General features: G+C 57.6%; 1 protein-coding gene across 1 annotated transcript; it reads right to left on the reverse strand.

Annotated features, from left to right (window-relative positions):
• Positions 1-10903: 10903 nt before the first annotated feature.
• LOC126232497 (uncharacterized) lies at positions 10904-11683 on the reverse strand. Its single transcript, XM_049942746.1, has one exon. It carries the CDS (start codon positions 11681-11683, stop codon positions 10904-10906), a length of 780 nt encoding a protein of 259 aa, XP_049798703.1.
• Positions 11684-14973: the final 3290 nt, after the last annotated feature.

The raw sequence follows: 14973 nt of genomic DNA on the forward strand, positions 1-14973 counted from the left end.
AGAAAATATGAGATACAGGCTCCCAGGTGGATGCCATTGTCGTTGACGTCCGGAAGGCGTTCGATACAGCTCCGCACCGTCGCCTGATAAACGACGTAAGAGTCTACAGAATATCAGACCAACTGTGTGGCTGGATTGACGAGATGTTAGCAGACGGAACACAGCATGTTGTTATCAATGGAGAGACAGACGTCTACAGACGTTAAAGTAACCCCTGGCGTGCCACGGGGGAGTGTTATGGGACCATTGCTTTTCACAATTCATATCATATAAATGAGCTAGTAGATAGTGCCGGACGTTCCATGCGTCGTTTCGCGGATGATGTGCTGTATGTAGTATACAGAGAGGTTGCAGGACGATCGGCAGCGGATAGGCACCCGGTGCAGGGAGTGGCAACTGTCCCCTTAACATAGACAAATGTGATGTATTGCGAATATACAGAAAGAAGGATCGTTTATTGTATGATTGATTATATGATAGCGGGACAAACACTGGTAGCTGTGACGTCTGTAAAATATGTATCTGGGAGTATGCGTGCGGAATGATTTGGAAGTGGAATGATGATCAGATAAAAGTAATTGTTGGTAAGGCGGGTACCAGGTTGAGATGCACTGGGAGAATGCTTAGCAAAAATGTAGTCCATCAACAAAGGAGGTGGCTTACAAAAACACGCGTTCGACCGACCCATACGTGAGTGTTGCCCACCAGTGTGGGATGCGTAGCAGGTCGGGTTGACGGAGGAGATAGAGAAAGGTCCAACGTTTCGTCACAGGGTTATGTGGTAACCGTGATAGTTAAGTGGCAGACTCTGCAAGGGAGGCGCTCTCTGCATCGCGGTGTAGCTTGCTCGCCAGGTTTTCGAGAGGGTGCGTTTCCGGATGAGGTATCGAATATATTGCTTCCCCGTACGTATATACCTCCCGAGGAGATCCCGAATGTAGTAAAAGTAGAGAGATTCGAGCGCGCACGGAGGCTTTCAGACAGTCGTTGTTCCCGCGAACCATACGCGACTGGAACGGCAAAGGGAGGCAATGACGACAGTGGCACGTAACGTAAAAAGTGCCCTCCGCCACACACCGTTGGGTGGCTTGCGGCGTATAAATGTAGGAGGTCGGCTGTCGTGTGTGCTTGGAGGCAGATTCGGTGTGTCTGTAGTTGCGGACGGCGGTCAGCCCCCCTCGCGTAAGCGGCGAGGGGCGGCGGCGCTCGGTTGGCCGGTGCCGATGTTGCGCAGGCGGCGCCCGTTTTGTTTGCGGCGGGCAATTTTGTGAGAAAGGGGCGCGAATGTTGGCGGGCGAGGTGGCCCGACGGCTGCGGGCCGATCGGGAAACGGTGGGAGGGCGATGGGGCGGCGGAGGTGCGTTTGCACGGCCGGCATCGCCGCACGCCTCCGCTTGTGTGGCTGTGGCGGCGGCCGCGCTGGCCGGGCTGGCGCGGCGACGGTGTGGCACTTTTGCCGAAGGTTTGGCCATTGTGGCGGGTCGTCGGCTGGGGCTGTGGGGGCGGCATGTGGGCGGGGGCGGCGATTCTCGGCGGGCCGAGCCAGGCTGTAGCGCGCGGTAGCTGCAGTTTGGCCGTGGTTTGCGGCGCTGCCGTGGCGACTGGTTGGCGACTGTGGTGTGGCCGTGTGTAGCCCCATCCTCGGTGGTTTGAACGGCGCGGGTGGTTGCGGCGCAGGTTTGGGGCTGGTCCGCACAGGCTGTCGGACGTTGGGCGGTAGCAAGCGCGGGAGGCGCGGCGCGGCGGCGCGCAGAGTGGCGGCCGCTCTCTCGGCCGTCCGCGCCCGCCCGCGACACTGGCTGGGCCTGGCGGCGCGGCGGCTATTCTCTGCCGCCGTGCTTGCCGCCTGCCGCTCTCGCTCTCGCTCTCGTGTGTGTACGCGCGTCGTCGAAATAATGGCAGATCAGGCGGCTACGAACGAGACTGCTGCGGCACCCGCCGCCACCGGCACGACGAAGAAGGCCAAGTCTGCGGCGTCTGCGAAGAAGCCGCGCGCCAAGCCTGCGCACCCGCGCACCTCTGAGATGGTGACGGCCGCCATCAAGAGTCTGAAGGAGCGCGGCGGCTCGTCGCTGCAGGCGATCAAGAAGTACATTGCCGCGCACTACAAGCTGGACGCGGAGAAGCTGGCGCCCTTTATCAAGAAGTACCTCAAGTCGGCCGTCGTGGCTGGCGAGCTGGTGCAGACGAAGGGGAAGGGCGCGTCCGGCTCTTTCAAGCTTGCCGGCGCCGGCGGCGGGGCGGCCGAGGGCGGCAAGGCCCGTGCCGGCGGTGCGAAGAAGAAGCGCGCCGCTCCGGCCAGCAAGGAGAAGAAGGGCGCCCGTGCGGCCGGCGCAAAGAAGGCTGGTGGCGTGAAGGCGGCGACCGGTCGGAAGGCGGGCGCCGCCAAGAAGGCGTCTGCGGCGTCGGCGGCTCCCGCGGGTGCGAAGAAGGCGGCTGCGGCCAAGCCGGCCAAGGCCAAGTCGCCGTCGAAGGCGAAGAAGGCCGCGAAGGTTCCGACGAAGAAGCCGAAGGCGCCGCGCCCGAAGAAGGCGACGACGCCGTCTAAGGCGAAGGCTTCGCCCAAGAAGAAGAAGTGAAGTTAAAGTAAAGAAAGGAAAGGGGAAGGAAGGGAAGGGCTGGCGCTTGACCCCGTCGTCCCCCACCCCCCTCCCCCGCGTCGTCTAGTGGCGCGCGATGGCACGGCTGCGCGCGGCCCAAAACGGCCCTTCTCAGGGCCATCAGAGGACGTCGGGAAGGCGTTGATTGTCGTGCTTGGCGCGTTGTGTTGTCTTGTTTGGGTGGCCGTGCGTGCATGCGCCGGGGTGTGTGTGTGTGTGTGTGTGTGTGTGTGTGGGGTTGGTTGGTGTTTGTGTGGCGTTTCTGTATGACCCTTGTGGGTACTGTGTGCGTGCCGTGGTGGTTGGATTGTGGGGCCGGTGGCGGTAGGCGGCGGCGCGCGGTAGCGGAGCGGTTGTGGCCGTTTTGTTTTGTGTTTTGTATTTTGTGCGGCGGCCGACGGTTGGTTTCTCATGTTTCTGGAGACTCTGTTTGTTTGCTTGCTTTGCGGATGGCGCGTCTTGTTTGTTATGTGTGTGTCCTCTCTGTGTGAAAGGGGGACGGGGACGTTGAGACGTGGAAGTGGCCGGCGGGAATTGGGAAGGCGCGGTGGCGCCTCGGAGACGGCGGCGGCCAGCCACCCGTGGTGACGTCGTCCGGCTGTTTGTTTGTGTGTATTTGAAGGGGTGGGGTGGGATGACGTCGATTGTGATTGTTGGCGAGAGCGGCTGTGTACGGGAGGGAGGGTGGGGAATTGTGGTGGTTGTTTTAACGGGGCTAGAGAGAGAGGCTGGGCGGCAAGACCGACAAAAGTTTTGCTCGCGACGGAGAGATGTTAGTGGCCCTGAAAAGGGCCGTTTTTTTTGTGTTGCGCGCGTGCGGTGCCGTGCCGCGGCTAAGCGGTTTAGGCGCGCTCGCCGCGGATGCGGCGCGCGAGCTGGATGTCCTTGGGCATGATGGTGACGCGCTTGGCGTGGATTGCGCACAGGTTGGTGTCTTCGAAGAGGCCGACGAGGTAGGCCTCGCTGGCCTCCTGCAGGGCCATGACTGCGGAGCTCTGGAAGCGCAGGTCGGTCTTGAAGTCCTGGGCGATCTCGCGCACTAGGCGCTGGAACGGCAGCTTGCGGATGAGCAGCTCTGTGCTCTTCTGGTAGCGCCTGATTTCTCGCAGGGCGACGGTGCCCGGCCTGTAGCGGTGGGGCTTCTTGACGCCGCCGGTGGCGGGCGCGCTCTTCCTCGCCGCCTTGGTGGCGAGCTGTTTGCGCGGCGCCTTTCCGCCGGTGGACTTGCGGGCCGTTTGCTTTGTGCGGGCCATAGCGGTTAGCGGTGCGTGCGGTAGCGAAGCGTCCGGTGCTGCCTTGACAACGGGCCCGCGCGGGCCCGTGCTGCGCTTATATGCCCTCGGTGCGCGTGGTGGGGGGAGGGCGGGCCAGAGTCTATATAGGGGGGCGGCGCAGCATCACCAAACTCCCCCCCCAGACGCCGAGCAACGACGTGTATGACATCACCAACATAGAACCACTACAAACTCGACTAACGAAACTACGCGCCAACTACGGCAGACACATACTGACGAAACGACCAGATATGGAAGACTTATTGACCTCTGAAATCCCGGAAAGGAGGCGCCCTAAATTCAAATACATCCATCCAGCGCGTACAGTGGCACAAAACACGACCTCCCAATTCCCCGACCTTGCTCCCACCATGACCCCACTCGTAAGCGACTCCCTCACTCCCCCCCATCTCGACGCCAGGATGTAGGCAACGACCCTACACACACACACCTACACACACACACACACACAACGCACGCAACGGCCACATACACAATAGCAATAACAAGCAATAACACGTAAATCTGAGTAGTTACACTTCCCTCCTAAATACATATCGCCACCTTAAATATATGTCTACCTAAATTTATTTATTTAAGATTTATATGTTTTTATATGTCCTCCTAAAATTATATGTTCTTCTTAAATTTAAATGTTTTTTTTTCTTTCTTTTTAAATTTATATGTTTTTCCTAAAATTATATGTTCTCACTATGTACTAACTATATCTCTAAATTCTTACTATATGTCTTCCATGATAACTACATAAATATCTCTCGAATGTCAAAATAATTTAAACCCAATAATGTTCAAAAATGACAATGTTAACTTTACATATTACCAGAATAACAAAGCTTGGCACAATTGCAAGCAAATGACATCCAAAAAGCAAAAAATGTACCGAACACCATCGGCCGAAAAAGAGCAACCAGCAAGCTCTAAAAAGGCCCGCCCTCTCCATCAGGGAGGGAATGAAATGTGCCAAAAAAAAAAAAAAAAAAAAAAAAAAAAAAAAAAAAAAAAAAAAAAAAAAAGCTCACGGCGCACCGTAGCCGACTCGCTAGCGCCGGGTGAGGAGCTGCCGCTTGTGCTTTTTTTGTTGCTTGAGGAGGAGGAAGAATGACAGGCCGCGGCAAGGGAGGAAAGGGGCTGGGCAAGGGTGGCGCCAAGCGGCACCGCAAGGTGTTGCGCGACAACATCCAGGGCATCACGAAGCCCGCCATCCGCCGCCTGGCTCGCAGGGGCGGCGTGAAGCGCATCTCTGGTCTGATCTACGAGGAGACCCGCGGAGTGCTGAAGGTGTTCCTGGAGAACGTGATCCGCGACGCGGTGACGTACACTGAGCACGCCAAGCGCAAGACTGTGACGGCCATGGACGTGGTGTACGCCCTGAAGAGGCAGGGGCGCACCCTGTACGGTTTCGGCGGTTAGGCAGGCAGCCGGTGTGCTGTGCTGTGGCCTTCCCGCGGCCGTGCCGTTGCCCGTGCTTGGTGGGAGAGACGAAAAACGGCCCTTTTCAGGGCCACCACACTGTTCGGAAATTGAAAAGTGCGAAAGGGTCTGTGTTGCCTGCCTGCCTCTGTGTGTGTGTGTTTGTTGTTGTTGTTGTTGTTGTTGTGCGCCTCTGTTGCTTTGCGTGCGTGCGTTCCGTTTGGAGTTTCGACGTGACGTGTGTGATGATGGATGCGGGAGGGCGCGGCTGAGTCCGGTGTGTGCGTGGTTTGTTTGTGGCGCGGGCCGGATCATCGATCGGATCAGCTGTTTGGTTTGGTTTGGTTTGTCCTGTGCCTGTGTGTTTGGAGAGCGCGCGCGGCGGCCCGCGTGTCGTCCGTCGTCGGGCCGTTACGCGCTCTTTTAATTATGAACATATTAACAATGATCACATCACATTATTGGTGTATTGATGTCGTTGTCGTTGTTTGGAACGCGACTGTGCGTGCGTGGAGGGGTGCAGAAAAAATGTGTGTGTGTTCGGCCACACGGGCTGTGGACAAGATGGCGGACGTGCGCCGGCGCTGTGGACGTTGTTGTAAAGTGCGGCGAGGACGACGGAAACTTTGCTTTGGACGTAGGTTTGTGTGGTGGCCCTGAAAAGGGCCGATTGTTGTGAGGCGAGCCGGCAAGGCAAAGGCGCGTTTGCGTTTGCGTGCAGGGAGCACGCAAGCGCAGCGCCGCGGTCCCTGTTTAGGCCTTCTTCTCGGTCTTCTTTGGCAGCAGGACGGCCTGGATGTTGGGCAGGACACCACCCTGTGCGATGGTGACGCCCGACAAGAGCTTGTTGAGCTCCTCGTCGTTGCGGATGGCGAGCTGCAGGTGGCGCGGGATGATGCGCGTCTTCTTGTTGTCGCGGGCCGCGTTTCCGGCCAGCTCGAGCACCTCAGCCGCGAGGTACTCCATGACGGCGGCGAGGTAGACGGGCGCCCCGGCGCCGACGCGCTCGGCGTAGTTTCCCTTGCGCAGGAGGCGGTGGATTCTGCCGACCGGGAACTGGAGCCCAGCCCTGCTTGAGCGGGACTTTGACTTGCCCTTGACTTTGCCTCCCTTTCCGCGTCCGGACATGGCGTTTGGCTAGTGGCGTAAGCGCTAAACACGTAACCGTAACGGTGCGAGCCGCAGCGAGTCGAGCAGCGGAGTGCGTGCGTGTGCCGGCGGCGGCGGGGTGGGGGTCCCTTTATGGGCTCGGGTGCGGCGGCCGGTTGCGCGCGCGCCCCATTGGTCGGCGGCCGCAACAGGGCGAGCTGGTAAAGGTGCGGTGTTGCGGTAGCGGCGGGTGCCACTGTGTGGGGAGACGCTGACTAGAGCGGAGCGCTTGCTGCCTGTTGTTGTACGTTCGAGATGCCGCCCAAGACTAGCGGGAAGGCCGCCAAGAAGGCCGGCAAGGCGCAGAAGAACATTTCGAAGGGCGACAAGAAGAAGAAGCGCAAGAGGAAGGAGAGCTATGCCATCTACATCTACAAGGTGCTGAAGCAGGTGCACCCCGACACGGGCATCTCGTCGAAGGCGATGAGCATCATGAACAGCTTCGTGAACGACATTTTCGAGCGCATTGCGGCCGAGGCGTCTCGCCTGGCGCACTACAACAAGCGCTCGACCATCACGTCCCGCGAGATCCAGACGGCTGTGCGGCTCTTGCTGCCTGGCGAGCTGGCCAAGCACGCCGTGAGCGAGGGCACGAAGGCGGTGACCAAGTACACGAGCTCCAAGTAAGGAGGAGGTTGTTACTTCGGCTCTTGGAAGGAAGGAAGGAAGGAAGGAAGGAAGGAAGGAAGCTCCCTCCGTTGCGAGAGCGGCAAAACGGCCCTTTTCAGGGCCACCAAATTGCCTTTGCGGGAAGAGCGGAATTGTTTGTGTGTGTGTGAGTGAGTGAGTGAGTGAGTGAGTGAGTGAGAGGGGCGGCATAGCTACCCGGTTTGGTTGGTTGCGAGGCAGCTGGTGGTGCTGCTGTGCCGTGGTGGTGTGGTCTCGAATGTGGTTGTGGTTGTGGTTACTGGGGTACGGCCGCGAGGGTTTGGTTGCCGCCGGTGTGACGTGGAATGCGTGCACGAGTCTTGGCGTGGTTGTTTGTCGACACACAGATAGATCGATAGGAGGTGTTGGTGCTGTCTGTGGCGCTGATTCATGTCTTTGTCTCCGTCTGCCCGGTTAGTCACGTGACTGCAATTGAAAGTCCTCGCGATTGATTGATTGTTGGATGTCACCGTTACGGCCGTCTGTTGTCACATCATACATGATGGCGAGGGTGAAATGTTGTGTTGCCGTCGACTATTCCCTTTGCTGTACGGCGCGTTGGTGTGTGTGTGTTGGTGACGTTTTAAATGGACGTGTCGTACTATCATCCATTACGAAGTCGCCAAGAAATGTACGGGCGGGTGGGGTAGGCGACACGCACGGTGGTGTACCTATTTGGCCCTTGATTTGATGATAGCCGTTTCTGCAGTTTGACTGATGATTGATTGGACTGTTGTGCGCACGCACGTCATTCACGGTGCACGTGTGTTCGGTTGAGTACAGTAAGCGTGAGGCTAGACGACGACGGTCGTTGTTTGTTGTTATGGGCGTACACGCGTTTCGTTGGTCTGTGTCCCCCGGTGTGAAATGGCAGGTGTGTCGGTGATGTGATCCGATCCGGCGGCTCTGAGTAACTGTCAATATCGGCGCGGTACACCGGCGTCATGGCAACGTGTCGGTGTTCACACCAGTCGCACTGTGGCACCGTCGGCGCCGCGAACGGTGACGAAAGGCTGACCTTTGATCGGTCGAGTGTCGTGTCTGGGCAGAACGTGTGGAATGAGCAAAACTGTTGGGGACGGAAACAATGGTGGAGGAGGGGAACGGAAAGTAATAAAACAAACAAAATGGAGAAGCAATCACCGGAAAACGAAGCAGGGAAAAACGGAGAGGCGCTGTCTATAGCAACGGAACGTTCCCGTGCATTGCAGCCGCACTGAAAGGCGTTTACGGCGCGGCTGCAGGTGTCGGCCGTGGTGACGGCTGAATTGCATTGCCTTCCCGGATGAAACGTTCGCCGACATGGCTCGGAGGAGGAATCTATGAGAATGCGTTGCCCTTGCCTGCCGTTTCGTGTGCCCTCCTGTTGTGTACGCTGTTGTTGTCCGGTGTAGCGAAGGGTGTGTATGTAGGGGTGTGTGTGTGTTTAGTGGGGAATTGGAAGGTCGATAGCTGCCGTCACGGTCAAGATAACGCAGTCAAAGGTGTCGCGAAAAAGTGTGTTAGCCGTGGTTGGTTGGTTCGTGTGTTTTAAAGAGAATGGACGAGAGAGAGAAAGTAGGTGGAGAGTGCGTTGCGTGTTGCCTAACTGCGTCCGCGAATATGGCAGTAGTTGGTGGTGGGCGTGCCCTTGCATGTGGCCCGGAAGGCGTGTCCGTTTCGCGGTAGTGGCACCGCTGCTGGCATATTCGGGAGATGGGAGGGGCGCGAAAGGAGAAAGGAGACGCGGAGGCTTTTAAAGACGGGGAGGGCGCGTGTGGGTGGCTCGCGCTGCGCTCGGCGGTTGTGTTTGTGCAACAAATGTGTTGCCGGGAGGGGACCGTTGTTGTGGTGCGGTTGTAGCCTCAGACGCGGCCGGCAGTGAACGTGAGACGACGGATGCGGGCCGGGGCGGCGCATGTCGCCGGTGCCATGCCTTTTAAGAGCCGCGTGGTCGGGGGTGTGCGCACCGTGTGTCGTGTTGCGAGACAGCATCATTTGTGCTGCGTGGCGTGGCGTGGCGTGGGGGCGAGGAGAGCGAGCCGCGCGGTGTGCTTGTGCGCCGGAGAATGGCACACTGCGCCTGCCCGTTGAGGAGGCCGATGGCCGTGGTGTGGTGGAAATGGAGCGCGTCGGACGTGCACCAATGAGAAAGAGAAACAAAGCGGCGACAACGAACGAAAGGGGGAGGGAGGCCATTGTGTCACATGCGGCGGTGGGAGGAAAAAAAAAAAAACAAACAAACAAACAAACAAGAAACGAAGACGTAAGAAAGAGGAGAAACAACAAAGAGAATGAGTCGTGCGTTCGCGAGGGGGGGTGCGCGTGTAACTCCGGTACGCGCAGTGCCGGAGCCCAACGGCTGTGTCGTCGACGCCAGTGCTTGTCGGCCGAATGGGTGCGGGAATAGAGGCAGCGTCGGCACGGAGAAGCAAGCAAGAAGGAAGGACGCACGCGCGCTGCGGCGTTTGGCGCGGTTTGCGGCTGGCGCCTTTGGTGGCAACGGCCGGGACAAGCAGCGGTGTATGGTGGTGTGCGGGGCGGACAGGGGCGGCGGCGGTGGTGGACTGGGAGGAGGCGAGGCGGCGCCGACGGTGGCGTGTGGTACGGCGAAAACGGGACGGACGGACGGCGGATGTTGGAGAGGCGCCGCGCACGCAGACACATGGAAGGAAGGAAGGAACGAACGCAAGGGAACAAATGGAGGGGGCGAATGTGGAGATGCGGGCAGGCGGTGGTGTTTGTGGGCATGTGGTGGGGAGAAGGGCGGGGGCGGGAGGACAGAGGCGAGGCGACTGCGTGCTTGCTCGCTCGCTCGCGTGTCTTTTGTTTTTGTGTTTGTTTTTCCATCGTTTGGTCGCCTTGGAGCCTGTCGGTCCCGTCCGTGTGTGGCCACGCTTCGGGTGCGTGTATGTTTGTACGTTTCGTTTGTTCGTCTTCTGCAGCAGAGGCGGTGCGCGGCAGTGGGAACGCCTGCCTGGCGGCTGGGACGGCCAGCAAATGCGGTTGGATGGGCGGCCACAGCACCGCACCTGTGCCCAAGGAGGCGACGCTGGCGGCGGGGCCCCCTCGGATGCGGCCGGCTGGGGGCTGTGTGCGCTGCCGCTGCCGCTGCCGCCGCCGCCGCCGCCGCCGCCGCCGCCGCCGCCGCCGCCGCCGCCGCCGCCGCCGCCGCCGGTGCTGGTGCTGGTGCTGGTGCAGCAGCAACAACGACGAACAACGAGTAAGCAAGAAGAGGACGAAGCGGATGGCTGGTGGGTGAGTGCATTTATTTAGGCGGTCGACAAGGCAGTGCGTGATGTGGCGTTGTGACGGGGGTTTGCTCACGTGGCCTCGTTTGTGTTGATGCGCAGGAAGATGAGATGCGGGCAGACGCAGACGCGTACAGAGAGACGAGCCCGGTCTGCAGCAGGATGTGTGGCGCGGCGCGCCGAGTGCAGAGCAGCGCGCGCCGCCTGGGCCGGGCTGGGCCCGCCCGGCGGCGGGCCGCGCTGTTGTCGCGGACGTGAGCGCCCCCTGGCGGGTGGTCGGAGGCGGCGCGGTGGACGTGTGTCCGGTTGGCCAGTGCACATTGCGAGTGGCTGGCTGGCGGTCGGCGGCGAGACGGGAGAGGAGGTATGTGTCGCGGGCGCCTTTGCTGCGCTGCGTCGTTGCGTGCCTGGGCGTGCGCCTGTCGACTGTGTGTGACTGTGTTGGGCGTTGTGCCACGTACGTGTGTGCTCGGCCGAAGGCGTCGGAAGAAAAAGAGAGAGAGAGACGGGCGGGAAAGTGGGTCGGTGTGCGTGCGTCGCCCGTGATGCGATGATGTCGCGTCATGTCATGTCATGTCTTTGCGAAACGGCTGCCGAGAGGTGTGTGGTGGCGAGCGGGAATGTGCGTTTGGTGGTTGCCGGCCGGCCGGCAGTTGTTGGTGGTTCCTCCTGTGTGGTTGTTTGTGCTGCTTTGATGGCAACGTGGAAGGACGCCGGTTTTTCCGTGCCTTGCGTGTGGTTGTGTCGACGGTGACTGGTTGGGGGTGTGCGCCGATGCACGTGCCATGTTGTTATGTTTGGGTCGTGAGTGTGTTTTTGGCTGTGTTGTTGTGTACGGGAAGGGGGAGAGAGGAGGAGGCGGCGGCGGCGGCGGCGGCGGCGGGGGTGATAGTGCGTGCAGTAGTGCCGTTGCGACGGGCGTCGGGTGGAGCCGTGCGTAGTGGCGGAAAGGTGTAGGTTGCGGGAAGCGAGCCCGTCGCGTGTCGTCGTCGACGACGGGGTCGCGTGCGCTGTGAATCGAGAGTGGCGGGAAAGGGGCAGCGTGCCGCTGTGTCGTGGTCGTTAGCAGAGGCCTGTGTGCCTGTCCGTTTGTTTTCTGTCGGACGCTTGGTGCGAGGTGTTTGTTTTGTTTTGTTGCCGCCGCCGCGGTTGTTTTTGTTTGTCGGCTGTGCTGTGTCGGTGGGTCGGCGAGCTGTTTTGCGGTGCGTGAATGTGTTGGTGCAAAAGTGGCGGCGGCGTCATGGCTGCGACCGCGACGAGCCGCGGGCGCGCCATTGATGATGTTGAACACAGAGCGGCTGTGTGCAATGGGAGGCCTTGTGTACGGGTAGCGGTGTTGTCGTACGTGCATCCGGCCCGGTGCGGAAAGCGCCGTTGCGGTTGCGGGTTGCCTCTGGTCGCGACGTGTGGTGCTCGGCTTTGTGGGTTTTTTTGGTGCCCCTTTGGCCGGTGGGTGGTGTTTGTTGTTTTGTGTGTGTGTGTGTGTGTGTGTGTGTGGTCGGTCTCTTTGGCGCTCGGTATATATCTGCCTCCTGCTCGGTCTTGTTGTCGACGTCGTCTGTAGTTTTTTGCGGCTTGCCGACGACCGACCGACCGAACTACTACCTACCTGTGACAGCTACGTGTGGCGCCCGAAGGTGAACGTAACGTGACCTCGGCGCCCTTAGCCTAACCTAAGATGTCCGGCCGTAAGGTAGGTGCGGCCACCTGACGCCTCACGTCCGAACGCTTAACCTAACTTTGACGCCTAACCTAACTTTAACCCTTAACCTAACCCACGTCCACCTAACGTAACCTAACCTAACCCAAGCGACGCCAACCCTAACCTAAGGTGTTGTACACTGCGAATGTCGAAGGCATGTTATAGTCTTAGGTGGAGAGCACTACACGCAACAAGCGGCTACACGGGTAGCAGGGGTTGTGTGGCGTGGGCTGGGCGGTTTTGTTAGGTTAGATGGCCTTGGGCAAGTACAGAAAGGGGGCAACAGCAGCCTCAACGGGTGCGGGGACCAAGCAGCAATCGGTATCGTTTGTTAATTGTCAACTGTCGAAGCTGCGTTGGTACAGTACCGGAACCGCAAGCGCTGACAGAGAAAGCACCGAAGCTCTGCAATCGTGATAAGGTACAGAAAGCTGGCTGACGCCAGGGATAAATTCTGCCGAAATTGTCACAAAGGTACAGACGGTGTTTTAGAAAGGCTCGATTGCATGCAACCGGTGGTGGTGTGTTCGTCGCTGTTTGAGTAGTAGTTTTGATCCTGTAGTGAAGTAGAGGTGGATGGTTCCTGTGAAATATTGTGGGTGGAGGTTACACCCAACAACCGAGCTAGGTTTAATAATAATTGGCTCCTTTGACCGACCTCCCGACGCAGCAGCATTAGTGGCAGAACAACGGAGAGACGGATTTTGGAAACACATTTCACATACATTTTCCTCAGCATGTTAGGGTCTTAGGTGGAGATTTCAATTTACCCGATATAGACTGGGACACTCAGATGATGTTCAGGACGGGTGGTAGGGGGACAGAGAGCATCGAGTGACATTATACTGAGTGCACTGTCCGAAAATCACCTCGAGCAAAATGAACAGAGAACCGACTCGTGGAGATAACATCGTGGACCTACGGATGACAAACAGACCCGAACGTGTTTCGACTCTGTATGTGCAGAACAGGGACGCAGTGATCATAAGGCCGTTGCAGGGAGGACGGTGTATCTATCTGTTTTGGCTAGCAAGAGTAATAGAAGGCAGATTTGCAGACGACCCGACAGATGAAAAGGCAAATGCCTGTTCCGACACTGACAATGTTGAGTGTTCATGGAGAAAGTGCAAGGCAATGGTAAAAATGCGTTTTTAGACAGGTACGTGCCGAGTGTCGAACTGTGAGGGATGGGAAAAAAAACCCACCGTGGTATACTACAACAACAACGTTAGGAAACTGTTGCGAAAGCAAAGAGAGCTTCACCCAAAGTTTAAACGCAGCCAAAACCTCCGAGACAAACAGAAGCTAAACGATGTCCAAAGTGTGAGCGTAAGGAGGGCTATGCGTGAAGCGTTCAGTGAATTCGAAAGTAGAACAAACCCTATGTACCGACGTTGACAGAAAATGCTAGGACGTTCCGGTCTTGCGTTGAATCAGTAAGTGGCTCGAAACAGCATATCCAGACACTCCGGCATGGTGATGGCATTGAAACAGAGGATGACACGCGTAAAGCTGTGAAATACCTAAACACCTGTTTCCAAAGCTGTTTCACAGAGGACGGACCGCACTGCAGTTCCGTCTCTAAATGCTCGCACGAACGAGAAACCGGCTGACATCGAAATAAGTGTCCAAGGAGGAATGGGAAAGTCCGCCGGACCCGACGGGATTACCAATTCGCGATTCCTACACAGGGTACGCGAAACAACCTGCCCCCCTTCTAACAGCCGTGTACCGCAAGTCTCTGGAGAGGAAGGGAGGGTTCCAAATGATTGGAAAAGAGCACAGGTAGTCCCAGTCGTCGAGCAGATGCGCAAAAACGATAGACCCATATCTCTGACGTCGATGTGTTGTAGAACATGTTGTTTGCTCGAGTATCATGTCGTTTGTGGAAACTCCAGAGTCTACTATGTAGGAATCCATGTTGGATTCCGGAAACAGCGATCGTGTGTGAGACCCCCAGCTCGCTTTATTTGCGCATGAGACCCAGAAAATATGAGATACAGGCTCCCAGGTGGATGCCATTGTCGTTGACGTCCGGAAGGCGTTCGATACAGCTCCGCACCGTCGCCTGATAAACGACGTAAGAGTCTACAGAATATCAGACCAACTGTGTGGCTGGATTGACGAGATGTTAGCAGACGGAACACAGCATGTTGTTATCAATGGAGAGACAGACGTCTACAGACGTTAAAGTAACCCCTGGCGTGCCACGGGGGAGTGTTATGGGACCATTGCTTTTCACAATTCATATCATATAAATGAGCTAGTAGATAGTGCCGGACGTTCCATGCGTCGTTTCGCGGATGATGTGCTGTATGTAGTATACAGAGAGGTTGCAGGACGATCGGCAGCGGATAGGCACCCGGTGCAGGGAGTGGCAACTGTCCCCTTAACATAGACAAATGTGATGTATTGCGAATATACAGAAAGAAGGATCGTTTATTGTATGATTGATTATATGATAGCGGGACAAACACTGGTAGCTGTGACGTCTGTAAAATATGTATCTGGGAGTATGCGTGCGGAATGATTTGGAAGTGGAATGATGATCAGATAAAAGTAATTGTTGGTAAGGCGGGTACCAGGTTGAGATGCACTGGGAGAATGCTTAGCAAAAATGTAGTCCATCAACAAAGGAGGTGGCTTACAAAAACACGCGTTCGACCGACCCATACGTGAGTGTTGCCCACCAGTGTGGGATGCGTAGCAGGTCGGGTTGACGGAGGAGATAGAGAAAGGTCCAACGTTTCGTCACAGGGTTATGTGGTAACCGTGATAGTTAAGTGGCAGACTCTGCAAGGGAGGCGCTCTCTGCATCGCGGTGTAGCTTGCTCGCCAGGTTTTCGAGAGGGTGCGTTTCCGGATGAGGTATCGAATATATTGCTTCCCCGTACGTATATACCTCCCGAGGAGATCCCGAATGTAGTAAAAGTAGAGAG

This window comes from Schistocerca nitens, unplaced genomic scaffold (genome assembly GCF_023898315.1).
Source record: "Schistocerca nitens isolate TAMUIC-IGC-003100 unplaced genomic scaffold, iqSchNite1.1 HiC_scaffold_519, whole genome shotgun sequence".
Lineage (NCBI taxonomy): Eukaryota > Metazoa > Arthropoda > Insecta > Orthoptera > Acrididae > Schistocerca > Schistocerca nitens.